This window comes from Podarcis gaigeae, assembly GCF_964106915.1.
Source record: "Podarcis gaigeae genome assembly, chromosome: 6".
Lineage (NCBI taxonomy): Eukaryota > Metazoa > Chordata > Lepidosauria > Squamata > Lacertidae > Podarcis > Podarcis gaigeae.
Window position 1 is genome coordinate 10,599,103 of NC_139682.1, and position 21,317 is coordinate 10,620,419.

A 21,317-nucleotide genomic window follows, 5' to 3' on the forward strand; every position below is an offset into this window, starting at 1 on the left:
TATCCTTGAAAAATGTGGCATAACAGGAAACAAAAAAAAGGTATGGTGCCATTTGGCTATATAGGTTATATACCTGAGTTTCTAACACTGGCTACAGCTATCCCTCACAATAACCAATACCAAAGTTCTATTGATTTTTTTTAATGCTTTATTGAAATTAAAAGGAAACAACAAACAAAAGATTTTTCCAGAAAAAAGAAAAGAAAACGGTAATATTTGTTACATCGTATCACAATAAGTTCTTCCTGCATTTCTAACGACTTTCCATCACCCCATCTTGCATTTACCACTTAATCTATCTAGGGCATTGTTTGTTTTCATTTTCTTTTGTTAATTTTCATCAGTAATATATTCTCTTATAATTATCCATCATACCACAGAAGTCATATTATTACAATAGTCCTTAAGATATTTTTGTACATGTCCCATTTTCTAATAAATGTTTGATCGGTGACCTCTCAGTTTCTCTGTCATTTTTGCCAACTTGGCATATTCTAGCAGTTTACTTTGCCACTTCAGTTTAGTCGGAATTTTCTCTCCTTTCCAATTCATAGCAATTAGATTCATATTGATAGGACCCCTAAGGCTTTCCAGTTCTGCAGGCCAAACACACTCAGTTTAATCAGCTTTTTCATGTTACACAGCTTTTTAGACATAGGACACTGCCTTATACCAAGTCAGAACCTTTGCAAACTACTTCAGTCTTGTCAGTCTGCCTATGCAGCACACTCTCCGGGCTTTCAAATGGAAGTCATTTCCCAGCCCTACCTGGAAATGTCAAGGACTGAACCTAGGACCTTCAGCATTCAAAGCCGATGCTCCACCACTGAGACAAATTATGACCCCAACCCTTAAGTAGTATTGTAACTCTGAAGTCTTTTCCAATTTGAAAGGTCCTTCTTGAAACATGGCACTCAAAAGCTAACTCAAGCATTGTACAGAATTGTATCAACCTGTAATACCACATGCCAACTCATGTGGGGTTGTTATTAACTACAACCCCACAAACATCTGGTCAATTACTAGCTATTTAATCATCGTCTTCCATCTTATATACATGGTTCCTCTACATCCCCGTTCAATGCCATTTTATGGCACTTGGGGAACAATGCCCTATAAAAAAAGTCAGAGTGGCATTTCACTTGAGTTAATAGATCTTAGTCTCATGGACCATCTCATTCATTTTCTCATTCCTATATATATATATATATATATATATATATATATATATATATATGCTTTCGTAGATTTTCACGGGTACAGGAATGCAGGTTTTGGTGTCCTCGGGTGTCTTCCCGTGTAAAAGTTGGGGTGTCTAGGCGACGTTTCGACGAGGTCTCACTCGTCATCTTCAGGCTGGTGCTTTCGGCTTCTTGTTACTGGAACAGAGCGGGATCTCAATGTTTGAGTTCCTATAAATACTGTAAATAAATAGGAACTCAAACATTGAGATCCCGCTCTGTTCCAGTAACAAGAAGCCGAAAGCACCAGCCTGAAGATGACGAGTGAGACCTCGTCGAAACGTCGCCTAGACACCCCAACTTTTACACGGGAAGACACCCGAGGACACCAAAACCTGCATATATATATATATATATATATTGTTGTTGTTGTTGTTGTTTAGTCCTTTAGGACTCTTTGTGACCCCATGGACCAGAGCACGCCAGGCACTCTTGTCTTCCACTGCCTCTCGCAGTTTGGTCAATATATATATAGTAACTGATCAGTTTATATCAGAGTTCTCAAAGCACAGCTAGGGCTTAGCTAAGATTGTGCAGTTGGTACACAGAAAGACATGAACAGAATTGTGTATAAAAGCAAAGGAGAGGTGTCAAATAAATGAATTCAACGTAACAAAATAAATAAATAGAAGCTTACATATCTCTCATGGTTGCCTCATACAACAAACAAACCAGGATCTATAGACACTTGACCTGAAATGTTTAGTGAGTCAACCATCAAAGATTAACTCATCTCCTTAGTAATAGCTCCAACCAGTTAGAAACCAGGTAGAAACTAATCTCCACCTAGAAACTCAAGCACAAAATGTGTTCCATAAGCAACTGGGTGCCTCCCTGCTTGCTTTTATATACAATGCCATTCCCTTATAGGCAATATTAGGAAGAGCTGCCACAACATAAAACTGAGCCTCATGAAAATCAAAATCGCGTATATTTGAAACACAATTGGAAAAGCCTGCAAACACCCTGTTCTGCCCCCTTTTGAGACATTTTTGGGTCACTTCCGAGTTTGGCGCAATGTGTGTTTGTGCAGTTGAGCACATATCAGGCACACCTAAAAGTGTGGAAAGGTTGTATGAAGTGCTGTTTTCAGAGTCAAGGAGAAGGTCTGTTAGGGGAGAATGCAAAAAGTACAGAACCGTGAGAACTGTAAGGTAAAGGTAAAGGGACCCCTGACCATTAGGGTCCAGTCGTGATCGACTCTGGGGTTGCGGCACTCATCTCGCTTTATTGGCTGAGGGAGCCGACGTACCACTTCCAGATCATGTGGCCAGCATGACTAAGCAGCTTCTGGTGAACCAGAGCAGTGCACAGAAACACCGTTTACCTTCCCACCGGAGCGGTACCTATTTATCTACTTGCACTTTGATGTGCTTTCGAACTGCTAAGTTGGCAGGAGCAGGGACCAAGCAACGGCAGCTCACGCCGTCATGGGGATTTGAACTGCCGACCTTCTGATTGGCAAGTCCTAGGCTCTGTGGTTTAACCCACAGCGCCACCCGCGTCCCTGTGAGAACTGTAGTGTTCTCCTAAAAAGCATTATCATGGGAGTCTTTTAGGTTGTGACAGAGACAGTATCAGAAAAAGGTAGCCCACTCTTTAGCCAAAGAGACTTCCAGAACTGTATTTTTTAAAAAAGACATGAAAAGTCCTTGCCAGCAATTAAAAAAACCATGATAAAGAAAGGAAATGGACTGATAAGTAAAGAAAGAAATTAGGTACACAGGTATAAATTCTTAGTTACAAGTTCTGTCAATGACCAGATGAGGTGGAAAGATTCATGGATAATATGCGACAAAAGCTGCTGGTCTCTTAGCCCCACCTATGGAGTAGCCCTGCAGTCCCTCCTCTATGGCTTCTGAGCAGAGCTGGTGATGACCCTGCTGCATGCCTTCTGTTCCTTTGTGGTGGCTTTGTGCAGAAATGATCCTCCGAATTATTTGATTTGTGCAACCTGGCCCTACAGAATTTGACCTACCTCTCATATATACCCACATCTGTTTCTGTTAATCAAAATCAACCAAGGAGACTGTTTATTATCTAATCTATAAATTACGGTAGATTTGATGTCTGTTATTATTTCATGTATTGCAAACTGCTCAGAATGCTCCATTCTGGAGAACTATACAAGTTTAGAATTAATTACACCTTTCCCTCCAAATCTCATAACTGGTTTTAACTTCTCATGGTGGGACAAGGATTTATTTATTTAACTTTCAAGGAGATGAACTAATGCAGCTGGTGGCTAAATGCTGAGGCTACCAATCAATCTCAACTTTACCAGAAACTTACTAGATGACATTAGGTAAACTGGTCCCTCAGATCCCCACTTCCAATCTGTAATTTGATTTTTTAATCATTTTTATTAAAGATTTTCTTGGTCTACAAAAATACGTGCTGTCAGGACTGGTCGTTGTCCTCTTCAGATCACCACACAAACGCTTCTTGTTCTTTTATAAAACTTTTTATTGCGTATTAACAAAACAATCTTATAAACGGTTCTTAAATATTATTCCTCAGAGTCACTTATTTCAGATACCTTCTGAGCTCTGCTTCTCCGTGACCAGCCACTCTCAAAATGTCCAACGGGCCTTCCCTTTGTTTTCCCACTCTTTTTTCTAACCTCCTGGCTAGAGCTGGCCTGTATCTCCCCTCCTCCCATTCTGAGCTAGAACTTAACCCTTGCCTTTCCTGGGAACAGCCGGTCCCTCCCTGTTGTTCCTCCTGTTCTCTTCTATTAGATTCACTGCGCCCTTCCCCCCTTGGGGAATGCTTTCACCCTCTGGGAAACTGGAAACTTCTAACTCTTCCCTGACACGTGCACTGTCTCTTTTAACATAATACTGACCTACCTTGTAACAGTTAAAACAAAGCAAGACACTATATAACATTTTATGGAACTACAACCTATCCTTAAAACTTGAACTTTATTCTAGTGCTCTGTGAAAAGAATTATTGTTAGTGTTGATAGCAATTAAAATTCCACTGGCTCTAGGAATCTAACACCTAATGCAACCTACAATGCTGCCAAGAGTGTAAAATAAGGTTACATGTCATTCGTAGGTTCTTGAAGCAGAGCAAGGTCAGTGGCTCACTTATTTTAGGAGATGAATACAATTAACAGAGCCACCTGCTGGCAATAAGTGCGGTGGAATTTGTTGAAGACTGCCACAATTACGTAAGTTGAAATGGAAGCAAATTTACTGAAAGTCAGAGACAATTCCTTGAAGCTGCTTCTATGGCTGCAATCTACACTCTTTACTGGAGTAAGATTCATTAAGCTCAACAGTACCTACTTCTGAGTAGACATGCCTAGGACTCTGGTGTAACAAACATGCCCAAAAGCAGTTTATTAGCAATCCTTTGGCTTGTAGTAAGTTGACTTTGTATTCATCCAAAATAACCAAACATTTGACATAAAATGGAGTGTAACCACATCAAGAGCAGGCAATCTCCCATCCACCAAAGTGGATCTTTACAAACAATATGTGGACTGGTATGGTTATGTCCCCCTCTGAATTCCCTGAAGCATAATTACTTATATAGACAAGTACAGTAAGAGTTGCTTTTTTACATATATACTTTTATTTACAGAAACAGTCTCACAAAGAAATAGTCAATGAAATATTGGGGGGGGGGGGAGAGAGAGAGAGAGAGAGAGAGAGAGAGAGAGAGAGAGAGAGAAGAGGGAAGAACAAGACAGACCCTGACAGTCATTATGTTTGGCAGGTGACAACAACCACTGCTTCATGGTTTAAAGTCTGTATTCTATAGAGGACAAAAGTATCTGCAACTAGGAGTTTCCCCCAAAACACAAGCAATGTATTTCCAATAATAAAAAAATCTATTTGCCTTTTTTCCAGTAGTAAACATGTATATAATGCAGGTTTGCTCCTAGGTGTAGCCAGGATTCGGGGGGGGGGGGTAGGCTTTATGTTGGGGGGGCAGAACTGAGATATATGTGATGCAAATGGTCAGTTAGTTAAGTATTTCTAGTTATTGCTTGATGGGGGGGCTGACCTCCCTGCCCATGCCCATAAGTTTGCGCTAGTTCTTAGACAGTAAGTTTCTAGTAAATTGCTCAAGTCCATGCCTTTCCCTCCGTTTCCAAACAGTTTTGGAAACCCCAGCTCCCTGTTTTTCCAGTTGTGTCTTCTCCTTCTAAAGCAATACTCTTATCTAAACTTTCTTATCTTCCTTTTATGAGTCACCACCCTCATCAGCTATGAGATGGCCATTATAACTCAGTTTTCCATTTTGGTAGAAAAGAAATGTCAGGAAAATAGCCAAATTGAAAATATTTTATTAGAATGGTTGAATACATTTCTGTTTCTTTCTGTAAATGATAAATGGGGCCTGCAGCACCATCTCCCATCAGCCCTGACTACTGGAAATGCTGGATGAGGCTGATGAAGTCCAATAACAGCTTGAGAGACACAGTTTCCCAACCCTGTGGGAATGTCTACCCTCACCAGAATTCACATTTCAAGGTTCCAACCTACAATGTTCTTCCTCATGAACTGTAAGCTGTAAGAATCTCAACCAATACAATTCACTCTTATGCCTTCATTTTTAGCGTTTCCTCTCCGACTGACTATTGATTCCACTGTGGAAACAACTTGGTTTTTTTCCTGGGAAGAATTGATTTTTGGAGTGAGGGTGGGAGAGGGGATTGAAATACTGTACGTATAAGCAACACTTACTTTGGAAAACCTAAACTTATTTTACTGCCTTAACCATCAAAAGATGCATTTTAACTTACAATAACCTAAGACACAGTATTAGGCTATGTAGCATATTCATGAAATGCACAGAGCAATCCTATGCACATTTACTATTAAGCAAGCTTGGGTATTTAAGATAAAGTCACAAAAGTATAGAGATCTATTATTCAAAACAGACAGGATTCCTTCTCAATCTTTCCTCAAATGTTTAATATATTAAAGTATAATTTCCTTTAAAAAGACTGAAATGCACCAATCTCTACTCACCTGTGACGGCATCATAGAATTCTTCTTCACTATTCATTGTAATGTTTCTTCTGCACCAGCAGGTTACTTTCCTCTAATGCATGTTGCTCTTGGTGAGAGATAACTTTTATATGAAAAATAAAATCCGTCCAGATAATCTGTTTGGAAAGGGGAGAAATATAGTGTTTCAACTTCTATTTACATAGGATAATTCAATGGACCAAGCCCACCAAGTGACTATTAAGCACCCAAAGGCCTATGTTTGGATGCAACAGCATACAACAAAAAGGGAAATATATATATAAAAATAAATAATTGTCCAGTAGCACCTTAGAGACCAACTAAGTTTGTAAGTTTGTTCTTGGTATAAACTTTCATGTGCATGCACACTTCTTTCGTATCTGAATGTGTGCATGCACATGAAAGTTTATACCAAGAACAAACTTAGTTGGTCTCTAAGGTGCTACTGGACAATATATATATATATATATATATATATGCTTTCGTAGATTTTCACGGGTACAGGAATGCAGGTTTTGGTGTCCTCGGGTGTCTTCCCGTGTAAAAGTTGGGGTGTCTAGGCGACGTTTCGACGAGGTCTCACTCGTCATCTTCAGGCTGGTGCTTTCGGCTTCTTGTTACTGGAACAGAGCGGGATCTCAATGTTTGAGTTCCTATAAATACTGTAGACGAAGCCAAGCCAAAGCACAACTAAGTGCAATACAGCCATCTTCTCAGGAAAACTCTTCACAAAGTTCAAGAGGTCAAGACACAAAGACTTTAGCAACTAATCCACACCTAATGACCCACCTAAGTGGTACTCAGGATATCACTCAAGAAATCACTCAAGGTATCTCTCAAGTAATTAAGGAACAAAAGAAGAAAAGGCACACTAGCCTGGGAACTTCCTCTCTGCCCAGAACATTGGAGGCTAGACACCACACCCCCTCTACAGTATTTATAGGAACTCAAACATTGAGATCCCGCTCTGTTCCAGTAACAAGAAGCCGAAAGCACCAGCCTGAAGATGACGAGTGAGACCTCGTCGAAACGTCGCCTAGACACCCCAACTTTTACACGGGAAGACACCCGAGGACACCAAAACCTGCATATATATATATATATATATATATGCTTTCGTAGATTTTCACGGGTACAGGAATGCAGGTTTTGGTGTCCTCGGGTGTCTTCCCGTGTAAAAGTTGGGGTGTCTAGGCGACGTTTCGACGAGGTCTCACTCGTCATCTTCAGGCTGGTGCTTTCGGCTTCTTGTTACTGGAACAGAGCGGGATCTCAATGTTTGAGTTCCTATAAATACTGTAGAGGGGGTGTGGTGTCTAGCCTCCAATGTTCTGGGCAGAGAGGAAGTTCCCAGGCTAGTGTGCCTTTTCTTCTTTTGTTCCTTAATTACTTGAGAGATACCTTGAGTGATTTCTTGAGTGATATCCTGAGTACCACAGCTCGCCCCTATACACGAAGCCAAGCCAAAGCACAACTAAGTGCAATACAGCCATCTTCTCAGGAAAACTCTTCACAAAGTTCAAGAGGTCAAGACACAAAGACTTTAGCAACTAATCCACACCTAATGACCCACCTAAGTGGTACTCAGGATATCACTCAAGAAATCACTCAAGGTATCTCTCAAGTAATTAAGGAACAAAAGAAGAAAAGGCACACTAGCCTGGGAACTTCCTCTCTGCCCAGAACATTGGAGGCTAGACACCACACCCCCTCTACAGTATTTATAGGAACTCAAACATTGAGATCCCGCTCTGTTCCAGTAACAAGAAGCCGAAAGCACCAGCCTGAAGATGACGAGTGAGACCTCGTCGAAACGTCGCCTAGACACCCCAACTTTTACACGGGAAGACACCCGAGGACACCAAAACCTGCATATATATATATATATATATATATATATATATATATATATAACAGAGCGCTCTGTTCCAGTAACAAGAAGCCGAAAGCACCAGCCTGAAGATGACGAGTGAGACCTCGTCAAAACGTCGCCTAGACACCCCAACTTTTACACGGGAAGACACCCGAGGACACCAAAACCTGCATTCCTGTACCCGTGAAAATCTACGAAAGCAAATATATATATATATATATATATATAAACTGCGTCAGACCAACACGACTATCTACCTGAAGCAAAAGGGGAAGGGGAGAAAAACATGTTTCCCTTTTTAAAAAACATGTGGCACACTGTAATGATTCTTTTCATGTACAATGCCATTGAGATATTATTTAAAATATGCATAATCCTCATTCCATATTTAAAGCAGCTTACAATAAAATAATCATAACATTCCCTCAAGACAATTATTTCTATCTAGCATGAATGCTGAGGCTCTTTACACCAATATACCCACATAGATTGGCTATTATAACCCATCAGGTAGTGATCCCTGAAGGTGAAAGGTATCACAGAATCATGGAATCGTAGCATTAGAAGAGACCCTGAGGATCATCTAGTCCAACCCCTGCAGTGCAGGAATCTCAACTAAAGTATCCATGAAAGTCATCCATTGTTTTCTAAATAAGTCAACAACTCTCCAGGCAAACTGGAGTCCCCCTTGTGTTCTCTCCCTTAGGGTTGATTCTGGAATCCCTTCCCCATTCCATAGGCTCCAGTGTCCTGCTGAGCTCCACACCCGTAAATTTCCTGTTCACTAATACAGCCAATGGAGGAGACTCTTGAAAGCCCCATGGACTGCAAGAATATCAAACCTATCCATTCTGAAGGAAATCAGCCCTGAGTGCTCACTGGAAGGACAGATCCTGAAGCTGAGGCCCCAATATTTTGGCCACCCCATGACAAGAGAAGACTCCCTGGAAAAGACCCTGATGTTGGGAAAGATGGAGGGCACAAGGAGAAGAGGACGACAGAGGACGAGATGGTTGGACAGTGTTCTTGAAGCTACAAACATGAGTCTGACCAAACTGTGGGAGGCAGTGGAAGACAGGAGTGCCTGGCGTGCTCTGGTTCATGGGGTCACAAAGAGTTGGACACAACTAAACAACTAAACAACAAGGGACGCAGGTGGCGCTGTGGGTTAAAGCCTCAGCGCCTAGGACTTGCCGATCGAAAGGTCGGCGGTTCGAATCCCTGCGGCGGGGTGCGCTCCCGCTGCTCGGTCCCAGCGCCTGCCAACCTAGCAGTTCGAAAGCACCTCCGGGTGCAAGTAGATAAATAGGGACCGCTTACCAGCGGGAAGGTAAACGGCGTTTCCGTGTGCGGCTCTGGCTTGCCAGAGCAGCGATGTCACGCTGGCCACGTGACCCGGAAGTGTCTCCGGACAGCGCTGGCCCCTGGCCTCTTGAGTGAGATGGGCGCACAACCCCAGAGTCTGTCAAGACTGGCCCGTACGGGCAGGGGTACCTTTACCTTTACCTTTAAACAACTAAACAACAACAACAACAAAAAGACAACCAAAATGAACAAAAAGGTAGATTTCTTCCTCCTCTGATTTTTTACACACACATACGCAACTGAAATTCCCCTACTTCCCTTGAAGCCAAAGGTCACATGGCACAGCAGCAGCATTTATCTCACAACCTCTCAGAAGCCTCATAATTAAACCATTTCATTGTTTGTTCCTTGTGTTATATATTCTTTTGGTAACATTCATTTTCTCAAAAAGTTCCAATTTGTCTCTGCCACCCTCCGAATGACAGCACTCTGGTAACCAGGCTAGACAAAATGTTACACAACCTTGACTCCAATACATTTTGATTAGTGTGCTGGTTTGGACCAGCTCTTCTGAAGCAAGAACATCCTGTGTCACACTAGGAAATGCTTTCCCAGCACAACATTTGAGCCAACTTCTCCCAATGTTAAGAAGGGCTTATTGACCAAACACAGAAAAGTAGCCAGAAGACTTGTTCAGAGATACACGTATCAAGCAAGCATGGTAACAAGCATCTTGAAAATAGTCAGCCACCTGCAGCAGATTTTGCTGTGTTTATTTTTCCATAGAAGATAGCCCCATTCCATGGTGATGACAGATTGTGCTAATTTATTCAGGCTTCGCTGACTTACAAGATCATTCTTACAAGATCATTATATGCCTTTCACAAGGCGAAACTGCTTAATTTTTGGCAGCAAACTGGATGGCTCAGGACATTTTACTATAAAAAGGTTCAATATCTGGAAAAATAAACAGTATACCGTAATTACTACTGCTTTAAGAGAAGTCAATCTGCTGTTTTTCATACTTGCAGGCTAATGTTTTCTTTTCAAAATCAGAGGGGAAAGCCCAAAAATAATGAAAGGCAGCAAACTGACCACTAAAAGCAGCAGGAATAATACTGCTTACTTTTTCATAGATTCCTTTCTCATTGCAGCTACCGCACCTCTAATAATTTGTTAAGCGACACTTACAAGTATTTCTCTTACGACAGCAGCAGATCTTGTAAAGGCTTCAGTGCAAATGATTCTACTGCCTTGAAATCAAGCTATTTATAATATACCTTACACAGTATATCCCCTGTCTTTCTAGAAAGCTTAAAAAGCTGCAAATATTATCTTTAACATGTAAGAAAGAAACAAATTGAATTACAAAGGTACAAAACATAAAAGTCTCGGTTCAGATAACTGTATGCTTCTGTAGCATTTCAATTTTTGTCTGGGAGAGTATAAAATAAAATAAAAAATATAAAAAAGAAAACAAAAGTTCCATAACACTATAATTTTATACTGTACATGCTTGTCTAATAGAAAGGTATATAAATGAATACATATGCATTTCTTTAAAACCTATTATAATATTATTTAAAAACCTACTATATTTTTTATCAATGCCTTCCAAATGTCTTAATATTTATCTATTCACAGTCAACATCTATATGCTATCTGTTCTTATGTTGTAAGAATTATCATATCTTCTATCCATTGATTAAAGGGGGCCATGGATTTATCTTCCCAGTGGATTAATATTAGTCTTTTTAGCTGTAGGGAGGGCATGGAGAATCCATTTACACTACCAGCTGTCAAGTTCCATATCCTAGGTAGATAATTTAAAATAGTATTATCTTCTGACAATATTAGCTTTTTCCTCAAAGTAATATTTATACAATTTACACCAGCAAGAGGTGCACAGCTTACCGAGATGTACTAGCTTACTGATCAAATATTTTATACAGTATTTTATTCCAGTGAACCAAAGGTAGTCTAGAAGTTGTGAGCATGCTTCACAAGTGACATCCACAATTGAATGTGGTGGCGATAAGGAAGAGAGAAAGGGATTAGATCGCTCAAATTCTTGAGATAGCACTGAAGAGGGTGGCCTGAATATTTATGAAATAGTTCACTTTTTCTTGGCAAAATGCACTGTAAATTGCATACAGCGGTGCCCCGCAAGACGAACGCCACGTAAGACAGAAAACCTGCTAGGCGAAAGGGTTTTCCGTTTCGGAGGCGCTTCGCAAAACGAATTTCCCTATGGGCTTGCTTCACAAGACGAAAATGTCTTGCGAGTTCCTGTGGGTTTTTTCCCCTTTCCCCCCCTTTTCCTAAGCCGCTAAGCCGCTTATCAGCTGATCCGCTGATAAGCCGCTTAATAGCTGATTGCTAAAAGCCGCTAAACCGCTAACAGCGCTAATCCGCTAAGCTGTCAATGGGCTTGCTTCGCAAGACGAAAAAAACGCTATACGAAGAGCCTCACGGAACGGATTAATTTCGTCTTGCGAGGCACCACTGTACATCCCAAATAACGATACACACACACACACACACTCACACACACACCACACACACCCCAAATACAGGTAATGGATCAGATCTCTCACAGCAGCACTGAATTAATTCTCATGGAATCTGAAAACCAGTTTCTCTTTCAGTAATAGTTCTGAATGCATGAACAAACAAGATAACAAATCTTCGAGACTTTCAGAGGTGCTCTACTGGTGCTACGCTTCCAGCTTGAGCTCTGAAGGCCATACCTCCTAAGCAAACATGAGAGCAGAAATTTATCAGAAGAGCATTTGAGATCCTCCCCCAAATAGCATACCTGATGATAATTTGCTTATTTCAGTTCCCTAGAAAAGCTACAGAAACAATTTGCAAATTAAGCTGAACATGTAGCTGCTAATTCAGGTCACAATGGGGTAGGTCACCTATACCTTTGGTCTGATATGCTCATTTTCAGGGTGGTATGTCCCACTACAATAGATGCCTGTTTAGGACTGACAGTAGCACCATCTTGCATGTTTACTCTCTAAGTTAGGATTTATATGGCCATGTCACCTCCACACATATTGCCAACTCTTGCATTCATATAGACTGCATAGTCTATATGAAACACGTGAAAGGATCCAACATAAATTCATGACTCGGTCTACCAGGAAAGCACTCCTGATTGATCTATTTTTGAAGGAAACAACGGCTCAATAAACTTGATAGCAAGCATTAATATCTGCAATTGCCTTTCAGAGTTACTGTTGAGATTAAATTTCTTTTCTGAACAAAACAAATGAAAAATGGGAAGAGATACATCAAAAAAACACATTTAACCACCTGAAAGACATCCTGGTGAAAGACAGAAAGGGGGAGGGGGCAGAAAAAGAATCAGCCACCTGCAGACATGAAGACATGATCAGTTTTCTTGTTTATAAACTGTTTTAGCAAAACTAATAGAGCTTATGTAGTAGCCTTTTCTGTCCCACTTGACTAATCCCTGAAGTTTCATAAGTGTAATGAAACAGGTTGTCCAAGATGTTATAAATACCAAGATGCCCTAGAACACTGAGCAATGCCATTTGAAAATAAGATTTCTCAACCTGGCTTCTACAAGTCCATGAAATATTCAAATATAAACTTGCTGAGAGCTTGTGGATTAGAGACCTTACTTAAATAATAGTACTTCACCAAATACTACCTGATAAGACATCTTAGGGAATACACATTATGAGATATATCCAATGTTAGTCCTACACAGAGTAGACTCACTGAAATTAATCAACAGGACAAATTTAGGTCAATTTCAATGGGTTTACTTGGAATTGGACTTAGGAAACAACTTGATGCTCCATGTGGGAATAAGATGAAAAGGTCTGTGCAAAAAATGCCAAAGACAGTCCAAAGGGGTGTAAGACTATCCTGAAAGTTAGTACATAGAAACAAAAAAGATGGGCCTTAAAGTGACAAGCCAAACACTAGCCACCTGAACACCAAACACAGAGTAAAGACAATCCAAATTTCTCTTCTGTGGGTTAAATATCATTAGTAAGTGATGTCACAATGATTTCAGTGGGTCTACTTTAAACATAACCAAGTCTGGATCCTACCCGTATCCTTTACCTAATGTCTCAGAGTGAAGTAAAAATCACTTCAGGGTAGCTAGTTCAACCTTGACATTCTAGCAGATCTGAGTGACTGTGTGGGCTAGTTGACTATCTGTACTTTGTGCCATGCTTTACATTTGTTCTTATGTGAAGATATGTAAAGACCTAGTAATTGAGTTAAGGGTTCATTCCCCAGTGTTCTGTATAAAATAATACTCTGTCATGAGTCTATGGAGGTATCATGGAGGGGGTGGTCAGAACCTGAGGAAGAATGTTAAGGGCTCATGGAATTGGAACTGGATGACCCCAGGAGCAGTTTGGGATAGGGGAGTTGAGATCAGGATCTCTTTTTTAAAAAAATATTTTTTATTAACCGGCCAATCAAATCAAATCAAATCAAATCACATAAATTCTGAATTACAAAGCCGAATTTTAAATTTTGTTGAGGGGACCCATATTTCAAGATCCGAAGGGGGATGAGGATCTCAAGAAGCATCAGAGTCCAAGGTAGGGATCAGCAGTTTAGGGAAAGGAGAACTGGATTCTGGGGAGGACCAATTGGGTTGGCAGTGAAAGTTTCCACCCTTACAATGTCAAACTCTCCTAGTGAGAATGTTGAGGAGCCACCTCCAGTGTTTCCTCCTGCCTATATGGGGCCTTTCTGTACTGAAGAGACAAATGAGAGTAAGTCAGATTACTGACTGGACAAGAAAATGACAGCTCCAGCACTTGCAGGTTCAACTCACTTGAAGAAGTACCTGCTTGCTTGCCCAATCTAGAGATCCTGGCTGCTTGCTACACAAACAGCATGTGCCAAAAGCTGTGCCTGCCCCATCTTTCAAAAAGACGAGACAGTTGGCTTGTCATTTGTTAGATATATGTCTTAACTTGTGCACAGCCATTTATCTATATCTCTTGCGTACCTGCTGTACCTTGTAGCCTATGCCTTGCCAATGAACTGATCTGATCTGGACATTAAAGACTTTCGCAGAAACCGAACTGGGAGAGTTACCGTAATTGTCCAGCAGTGAAAGTCAAGGCGTACCTTATGATTTCTATCTTCCAAATTCTTGCTCTATAAGCTTACACATAAGCCTTGTAGTTATAACTTCTCTCCACACCTTTAAAGTAAACACCAGCCACATATTTATCCTTGCACTACCCAAAGAGTGGCATTTATGTTAGTGTGAAAAATGCATTACTGCCACACCATTCTTCTGCTGAACACTGAGCATGAAAACATGGCCGCAATGAGACAAAACATATTATCTAGCAGTCCACTAATTTTGGCTTAGAACCCAGCCAACATTTTTGTTCATCAGTGACCCTGCCGCTCCTCCATGTTATCCAGCACACAGAAAATACACAAAAATGAAGCAGCAAACTTTTCAGTTCATCCCCACCAAAACCCTCAAAATCAGAAGCAGTAGATGCCTCTTCCACTGTTTCTGATCTTCCTAACTATCTAGTATGAACTAACTGTCTCATCTCACACTCAACATTAGAAGGTAAAACAGTAGAAAAGACTCACATGGCTTCTAATTTTCTCCAAAGCACAGCAGAAAACAAGAGATGAAACCCTGCCCTTTCACAGTTTTAGTTTTTTTAAAAAAAGGTATCCCACCGAACAGCCTATACAGGCTCTTATGCACATTCCTGAGAAACTTGGGAAAGGGAGGGCTAGTTCCTCCCACCTCACTCAAAGTGAAACCAACACCTCCCCTTTTCAGAGTCCTCTTCACACGCACACAATTACCTAAATTGTCTGGTTTACTACAGTTTGTTTTAATAGCATCTCTCGCTTTAGTCTTTAAGGCACCAAATTTATGGCTGGTATTGACAACCATCTTTATGGGCCTCTGATTTTATGTATTAAACATATACAGCTATTAAGGAATAAACTTTTTTTGGGGGGGGGGGTAATAGAAATTGGACCTGTAACAAATGTGGCAGTGTACCCTCACCACCTAGCAGAAGTGCTGTTCAAAGTTCTAGCCTGTCAGCCATGCACTCATCCAGGATACCATATTACTATTATACTATACAGTGGTACCTCGGGTTAAGAACTTAATTTGTTCTGGTGGTCCATTCTTAACCTGAAACTGTTCTTAACCTGAGGTACCACTTTAGCTAATGGGGCGTCCCGCTGCTGCCGCGCCGCCGGAGCAAGATTTCTGTTCTCATCCTGAAGCAAAGTTCTTAACCCGAGGTACTATTTCTGGGTTAGCAGAGTCTGCAACCTGAAGCGTCTGTAACCCAAGGTACCACTGTATTATTAGAGACTCAAGCAGGGCATTCCACTCCCTCAACCCCAGCTTTGTTTTCTTTTCCAACTGACAGTCAACATTCCATTGTTACAGAACTCAATCCTTACTGGGCTGTTTTGGGGAAAGGGATCAACTGTCCCCTTATGTCTCTCCAGAAAACATTTTTGTACTTCTGCATGTCCTGAAGTTCCCCTGAGCATGCCAGTAACTCCCCATTTGTTTCTTAATGATCCCACTGGCATTCACTACTTGGGTTCCCTAGTAGGAATAATCTCTCTCACTATTGCATAATGTCTGCTTGCTCTCATCAGCACACTATATTCTGTTCAAATGGTAAAATTTGAAACTTGTATAAAGATATTGGAACAGAGATAACACAACTAGTGCAGCACCTCAAGAAGCAAACATTTATTGGCCCTAGTGAACACTTTCCAAGACAATAATGCTCACCCACATTCAGTGTTCGAAACTCCCATTGTTCTAGGTGCATTTTGCGACAGGGAATTACATTAGGGAGAGCAGTTCTTGAGCTCTGGGCATAGTTCCGCGCCTAAGATTTCAGATTATAACTGCAGAGTGGAAGGAAAGGAGGACCTTTTTCTGCCTCCCCACTTCCAGCTACTCTCTGAAGACTGGAGAAGAGACCCTCTTAAGAATATTAGGGGAGTGGGCAGGGGAAGGACTAGGCCATGTGAAAAATGAACATAATATTTTAGCTGCAACTAAATTACAGTGGTACCTCTGGTTAAGAACTTAATTTGTTCTGGAGGTCCATTCTTAACCTGAAACTGTTCTTAACCTGAGACACCACTTTAGCTAATGGGGTCTCCCACTGTCGCTGCGCCGCCGGAGCACGATATCTGTTCTCATCCTGAAGCAAAGTTCTTAACCCGAGGTACTATTTCTGGGTCACTGGAGTCCGTAACCTGAAGTATCTGTAACCCAAGGTACCACTGTATATGGCTGCAACAACTGAACATCTAGGCATGCTTTTTTATAACAAAAATACAAAGCTGAAAATGAATGTTTTCTGCTTTATATTATTGTTATAAAAAAAAGGATGCCTAGACGTTCAGTTGTTGTAGCCATAGCCTAGTTTTAAGGTGCCATTTAGCTCCTAGCTTTCATTTCTCAGTTTCTAACACTGCTCACATTATAAAGGGCTTATAACGAACCTACTCTCAGCAGTCAGAAGCATCATAGCCAGACACCAGAGAGAAGTGTCATGAGTGAACATGGACCAGTGGTACCAAATTGTATGGGAAACAGCCTTACTAGAAAAGCTAACCAACAGACTGAAACTAGCACAGAGACAAACAGAAGAGGTATGGCTCCCCTTTATTACATACACAGTCCAACAAGACAACAAGAACCCACTAACAGCATATGAATCAATCTTTCTTTGGCGATCACTCATAGCCAAGTAAGATTGTCGGCCATGAACACTGTCTTAACAGTGAGTCTGTGGGGGAGGGAGATTGTTGGGTTAAGTCAGCCATACTGTTTCATATTTCCAAATAAATCAATATGGCTAACTTGACCCAACAATCTCCTCCCCTTCCCCATGCAAACAAATCTCACTGCAGTCAACTAAAAACAACTAAATGATGCCCTGGGCCCCATCCAATCTCTTACTACTGAGGAAATATAATAAATGAATAGACAGAGAACCTATCAAAGTGAAGCTGACATAAAACCCCCACATATGAACCAAGTATTATCACCCCTCCTTCTGGCCCAACTTTATGCTGTATACAACATTAGCATCTCACTTTAAATGTAAAAAAAGATTCTACAACCCAAAAAAAGAGATGAGGCATATACTATTAAAGAATATCTTTAACAAAATATATATTTTTTTTTTAAAAAAAGGAAAGAAACAAGCATTTCTCTAGTACACTTACTTAGAGGTAAGCCTCAGTAAACTCAAAGGACACATACTTCCAAGAAAAAAGTATTTAAGAACTGAGTGAAAATGATCAATCCCTACATTTGGCCAAAGACTTTCCTCGGTGTTAAGGTGGCATAAAACTGGTCAATGTGAAGTTTCTCTCTTGCATAGGAACCGTTCAGGATCTCTTTACAATACACTTATGTCATTCTTGCTATATCATACAGCATTCTACAAAACTTGGGCAAACTACAGACTGGTACATCCTGATAAATATATCTATATTGCATTCAAGCATTATTACTTCTTCCAAGTACTCATCCCTCTTTCCTATTACACCATATACAAGCATGGTTTATGCCTTCATTTTTATAGGAGGAAAGCACTGTAACTTAATTAACAAGTCAATACTATGAGCCTATCTGCATCTACCAGCTTTGCATTTCTATCTCTTTCACCACACTCCATTGCTAAACTCCTGGAAGAAGACTAACACTGGAATCCTATACATATCTAGTCAGAAGCAAGTCCTACTGAGTTCAGTGGGATTTTCTCCCAGGTAAGCAAATACAGGATTGCAGCCTCACTGAAAGCCCCATAAAGATAAAGGTAAAGGTACCCCTGACCATTAGGTCCAGTCACGGACAACTCTGGAGTTGCGTGCTCATCTCACTCTATAGGCCGAGGGAGCCGAATTTTGTCTGCAGAGTCATGTGACCAGAATGACTAAGCCGCTTCTGGCAAACCAGAGCAGCACACAGAAATGCCATTTACCTTCCCACTGGAGCGGTACCTATTTATCTCCTTGCACTTTGGCGTGCTTTCAAACTGCTAGGAGGGCAGGAGCTGGGACCAAACAACAGGAGCTCACCCCGTCATGGGGAATCAAACTGTCGACCTTCTGATCAGCAAGCCCTAGGCTCTGTGGTTTAGACCACAGCGCCACCCGCACCCCACTGAAAGCCCCCATAGCCCCTCCCATTTTGGGAGCCATATGTGCTTTCCAATTCCTGAAATGGCAGAACTTGCTCTGGAGAACTTTGTGTACTCACTGTAGAGCAGTTTGTGTCACTTCAGGAACTAGAAAATTATTCCACGCTCAAGAAGTTACCGTGACAACATCCACTAAGTTCCTGCTCCCATGTTATGGCTGCTTTTAAGAACTCGGTGCATCTAGCAACACACTAATAAAAAATTAATTATTGTGACAAATGACCGCAACAACTCTTAGTGAAACACACAAAACAAAGCAGATAAAAGTTACTCTCTGGGGAAGCATTTTTCTGTCAGTGGAAACATAAGATGACACCAATAGTTGCAGCTAATTAGAAGAGAATGCAGCATGTCAAGAAGAGTCTCTTTTCAAGACAAAGAGACTGAGTAAATTTGTACTGCACATTGTCCCAGAAAACCTGAAGTTAAAGCTACTTCTTAGCAAAGTTAAGCAATTCTCCCCTTTCACTTCAATGGAACAGAGTTAAGCACATGCTTGACTCTCCTATGAAAATTAATAAAATGTAAGCATTTTAGCTCTGGCTATCTTGTGCTCAAAATGTATAACTTATTTTTATATAAAACATAAAGTCTTGACACCTTAAGTCTTAACCTTCAGATTCCTCAACTATTAAATAAATACATATATTCAAGGATGGCTAGTACCCCAGTTTTAAACATTTATGCAAACTTTTTTTTAAAAGAAATTTCATCAATACACATGAAGCTTTGAGCGCCATCATTAAACAAAAACCTAGTTTCCCTACTCAAAGCAGGTTCAATCTAAATATTGATAAAGTTAAGACTTGTGAACTGATTCAGGCTACAATCCTATGCACCCTTAACTAGAGGTGAACCTCAATAAACTAATGGCCTTTATTTCTCAGGAAATATGTTTAGAGTTTCCCTGCACATAAGTCTCTTTCCTTATGGTTCTACAAAGTCTAAAGTAGTTTCTGTAGCAGTCAGTAATGTCAAAGTAGAGTAGCAAAAGTTGAAGGTCAACAAATAAACCAGAACAAGAAAAATATATTGAAAAGTAGATATGAGTGTTTGGGCCAGGAAGGCAGATTTAATTCCTTTAATGCTATCACCTAAATTGCAGAAAGAAATTAAACAGATTTACAAATGAATGGGCCCAACATGTTAAAATGCTCTGTTAAGTTAGTACTATAATCAAATTCAGACACATTTATTCAGGATTAAAACCTTTTCCTATTTTTTTCTTTACATGCTAATGTAACAAAGATCCACCAGAATGACAGTGCAGCCCAGGGCAGAGTTTGATCAGCCTTTAATAATTACAGGTGAACTTGCATAAAGATAAAAATGTCAACGGACTTACATGCTCACTCTCTCTGCTGCTGCTCCCAGTTGAAATTGAAAGAATAGTCAAATGTCACTGGCACATCCTTAAAGACATTCCTGGGTGTGTTGTGATTCCCTGTTTTGCCAAACGACGCACTAGGTCACTGAAGGACATGTTGGCACACACAGATTTAAAACCTACACTTACACAACGGACCTTAACCAACTCTCCACGATGTTTTTTTAGATGTGGTCACTGCACCTCATGTAAATATGCATTGCAGGTGAAAGAGTTTTCTAATAAAGAAGGCTTTAAGTTTGTTTTGCAATCATTTGCCACATGCGCCACTTCACGCGTAATTTATGTGATTATGTGCAGTTGTGGGTTATCGTATGTAGGACCCGCCATTAGACCCATTAGGATCAGGATATCTGAGCATCGTTCCAGAATCAGAAATGGTGTTGTTGACGTGCCTTTGGCACAACACTTTACTCAAGCGTCCCATTATGATGAGGATCTAACATTTTTTGTCATCTTGGCACATCAGGGACCTATTGATTAGAACAAGCTAAAAAGATTCTTTTGCAGAAAGAAACCAGATTTATTTTTCTACTCAACACTTTAAATCCTTCAGGCTTGAATACACAATTAGATTACAGCTGTTTTTTATGAGTTATTACATGGTTAACATCTTAAAGGAATATTATCAATTTCTTTAAAAAAAATATTTATGGTTTTTAGTTAAAATATGGTCTCTTTAAGAAGCATTTACAGAAATTATAGCCACCTGTGGTTGTAGCCAATATTGCCTCTCTCTATATAAAGAGGCATTAGGTTAATGGTCATGATGACTGAATCCATTATTTTCCATGTCTCTGATATACAAGAATACGGTATGTAAATTTATTGTTTAGTATGCGTGTTATGTTACTTGGTTTTGTGTAAAATTGCATCACATTATGTTCATTTATATAATCCAGAGTATGCACGGCTGACGAAGCCCAGTTGGGTGAAACAAGGAATTATCATGGAATCCTTGTCTTATTTTCTGCATGTGCCATTCTTCCAAGTTTTTCTTCTGATACCTACATACAAATAACGCTAGAATTCTTAAGCATCTTCACATGGAACACTACAAGATTGAAATAAGAATTCCACACCGTGGATATTGCCAATATATAAACTGAATAGATTATATTTCCTGATCTATCTGCTGGACTTCAGTGAGTTATGGACTTCCCCTGCATGTGTAGACAGGCTCAAGTGGATTGAGCAGATGAGACAAACAGTGGGTCCAACAGTCAAGATGGTCGTTTCTGCACATGCTGCAGAGGGAAGTGAGGGGCAGATGGGGCT

General features: G+C 40.4%; 1 protein-coding gene and 1 long non-coding RNA gene across 3 annotated transcripts in view; both read right to left on the reverse strand.

The window, feature by feature from the left end:
• Window positions 1–11,921, reverse strand: part of LOC310847283 — a 66,725-nt gene extending 54,804 nt beyond the window's left edge. Inside the window, exon 1 of the long non-coding RNA XR_014565760.1 lies at window positions 11,889–11,921. This is a non-coding gene — a long non-coding RNA (uncharacterized lncRNA). The remainder of the gene's footprint in view (window positions 1–11,888) is intronic.
• Window positions 1–21,317, reverse strand: part of OSBPL2 (oxysterol binding protein like 2) — a 72,331-nt gene that overhangs the window by 33,128 nt on the left and 17,886 nt on the right. For both annotated transcript variants that reach the window (XM_083744485.1, XM_083744486.1), the window contains one exon: window positions 6,233–6,369. In XM_083744485.1, the coding sequence (XP_083600611.1) occupies window positions 6,233–6,269 (37 nt within the window). In that variant the 5' untranslated portion in view covers window positions 6,270–6,369. The remainder of the gene's footprint in view (window positions 1–6,232; window positions 6,370–21,317) is intronic.